At 34.3% G+C, this 2,210-nt stretch overlaps 1 protein-coding gene across 1 annotated transcript; it reads right to left on the reverse strand.

Moving 5' to 3' along the window:
- Window positions 1–252: 252 nt before the first annotated feature.
- Window positions 253–1,656, reverse strand: LOC113381065 (protein ZBED8-like). Its single transcript, XM_026620055.1, has one exon. The coding sequence runs from the start codon at window positions 1,654–1,656 to the stop codon at window positions 253–255; it is 1,404 nt and encodes a 467-aa protein (XP_026475840.1).
- Between the last annotated feature and the right edge of the window lie 554 nt (window positions 1,657–2,210).

Here is a 2,210-nt window from a genome sequence, read left to right on the forward strand (position 1 = left end):
TTAATAAATCATAAAACATTCAGAAAAAAATTGCACCATCAAATTTTTCAGATATATCACGGGTATATTTGTAATAAAATGCAATTGCAATTGGCACATCACTGATGACGAAAAGGTTTTGCTGATTTATTTATTAAAATAAAGGACATTATCAAAATTGATATTTTCCTCTTTCAAAAGAAGGTTGTAAAATAACATCAAAGTTTGAAATTATAAAACTATATTCAGAATAAACATACAATCATTACAATTTTAATTTGAGGGATGAATCTGGTGTGCTGCTACCAATTTCGCAATTCGCGGTTCTATCTTCGTCAGAAGTAATCTTAAATCTCCACGATCTACTATTTGTAATCGGTTTCTTGTATTTGTTAATAAATTGGTTGCACCGCTGAATCCACATTCCACTAAGTATGATGATGGAAATGCAATAAGAAATTTTTCAATGACTGACCAAACTTGTGGGTAAGCCGTCGGGATCTCTTTTTGCAGCCAGAATTGTTGGTAACCACTCTTGAATTTAAATTTCAGTTCCTCATTTGTCATTATCTCCATCAATTCTTCTTGTAGCTCTGGAGAATCTTCTGTAATTCCACTTGTAAAGGGATCGAAAATCCAATCAGGTATGTTCATTTCCATGATATCTTCGAATCGCTTAGAAAAATCAGAATGAAGTGCATTTAAGTGCTCACAGTAAGACTGTATATCGCTATCTTTTTTTTCTGCTTCTGATAGGTTTGGAAACTGACCTAATTCTCCTCGTCCAAAATTTTGCTTGAATATAAACAGTTTTGTAATGAATGCAGGAATAATAGATTTTGTTTTTATTAAGTTTATTTCATCCCCTTGAAGTTGTATATTGCATTCATTGAATTTTTTAAATAAATCTGTTAAGTAAGCGATGTCACTTTTGTAGTGTATTAGTTTTGATCGCAAATCCTCATTATTATCCTTCAAAAACTCCAGCACCGAATTAAAAAGTTTATAAAATCTATCTAAGCAGGCACCCTTTGATAGCCACCTTACTTCTGTATGAAGCAGCAAACGATTATATTCTTCGTCGTTATCAATACAAAGCTGTTTAAATAACCTATCATTCTTAGCTCTGCTTTTTATTAGGTTGGTAGCTCTAATAACATATTGCAACGAATTATGAAGGCGTTCACTCAAATTTTTAGCAACAAGATGTTGGCGATGAATGACACAGTGTACTGCAAAAGCATTTGGCACCTTCTTTTTTAAAAATGCAAAAAAACCCTTGTAGCGCCCTACCATCGCTGGAGCACCATCTGTGGCTACTGATAAAATATTTCTTAGAGGTATTCCTTTTTCTTTAAAAAACTCATCTAATGCAAAAAATATTGTTTCTCCCTTCGTGTCAGTTTTCAAAGATTTAGCAAACAATAATTCTTGACACATTTTTTCTTCTCTTATAAACCGGACATATGCTAAAAGCAAAGCTTCGTTTTCGGGCAATGTGGATTCGTCAAGTTGAATTGAAAACCGAGATGTTTTCAAGTAGCCACATAATGAATCTTCAACATCTTGTGCCATTTCATCAATTCTTCTTTGCACGGTATTATTGCTCAACGAAATTTTTTTCATTCTGGCGCCCACTTTGGGAATCACTGATCTACATGAATGTCGCAAGGTCATGAACTAGGGACAAGTTAAAAAAAATATTTTTGATAAAATGGAGACTGTTTGAAAAAAAAAACATAATTTTTGGACCATTTTTTTGACATTCTCGAATTTTTTAAAAATACAAAATTTTGGAATTTGGGGATGGGGCTAGTTCATGACCGAGAGGAGTCTATGAGGAATATTCCCTGAAAATTTCAAGTCAATCGGTTCAGTAGAACTCGAGATATCATGAGTATCGGGTTGAAAAAGACAGTTTCGAGAAAAACGCGTTTAAAGTTTTGCCCGCCGTTCGCGTCAAGTTATTCGCAGTTTAAGTCATGAAATTATATTTTATACTTACATTTATCTAATCTGCCATTCCTGCTTCATACATCGGGCCTTCCTCGACTTCATAAAAACTTTCTTCGGCGTTTCTCTCTTCTAACCGAGCAGTTCTGGCTTCTTTCGATGCGTTAGAGGCTCGTACCTCAGAACGGTCGATTCGGGTGTTGTCTCGTCTTACGGCAAATGAATGAGCCTCTGTACCAATTTTAATTCCCATCAAAGTCATCATCTTTAAAATGGGA

This window comes from Ctenocephalides felis, unplaced genomic scaffold, assembly GCF_003426905.1.
Source record: "Ctenocephalides felis isolate EL2017-DRISC unplaced genomic scaffold, ASM342690v1 CF-g0.4_SCAFFOLD_02541, whole genome shotgun sequence".
Classification (NCBI taxonomy): domain Eukaryota; kingdom Metazoa; phylum Arthropoda; class Insecta; order Siphonaptera; family Pulicidae; genus Ctenocephalides; species Ctenocephalides felis.

Coding starts and splice junctions, on each gene's coding strand:
- LOC113381065 (XM_026620055.1), bottom strand. CDS start 1,656: ATGACCTTGCGACATTCATGTAGATCAGTGATTCCCAAAGTGGGCGCC.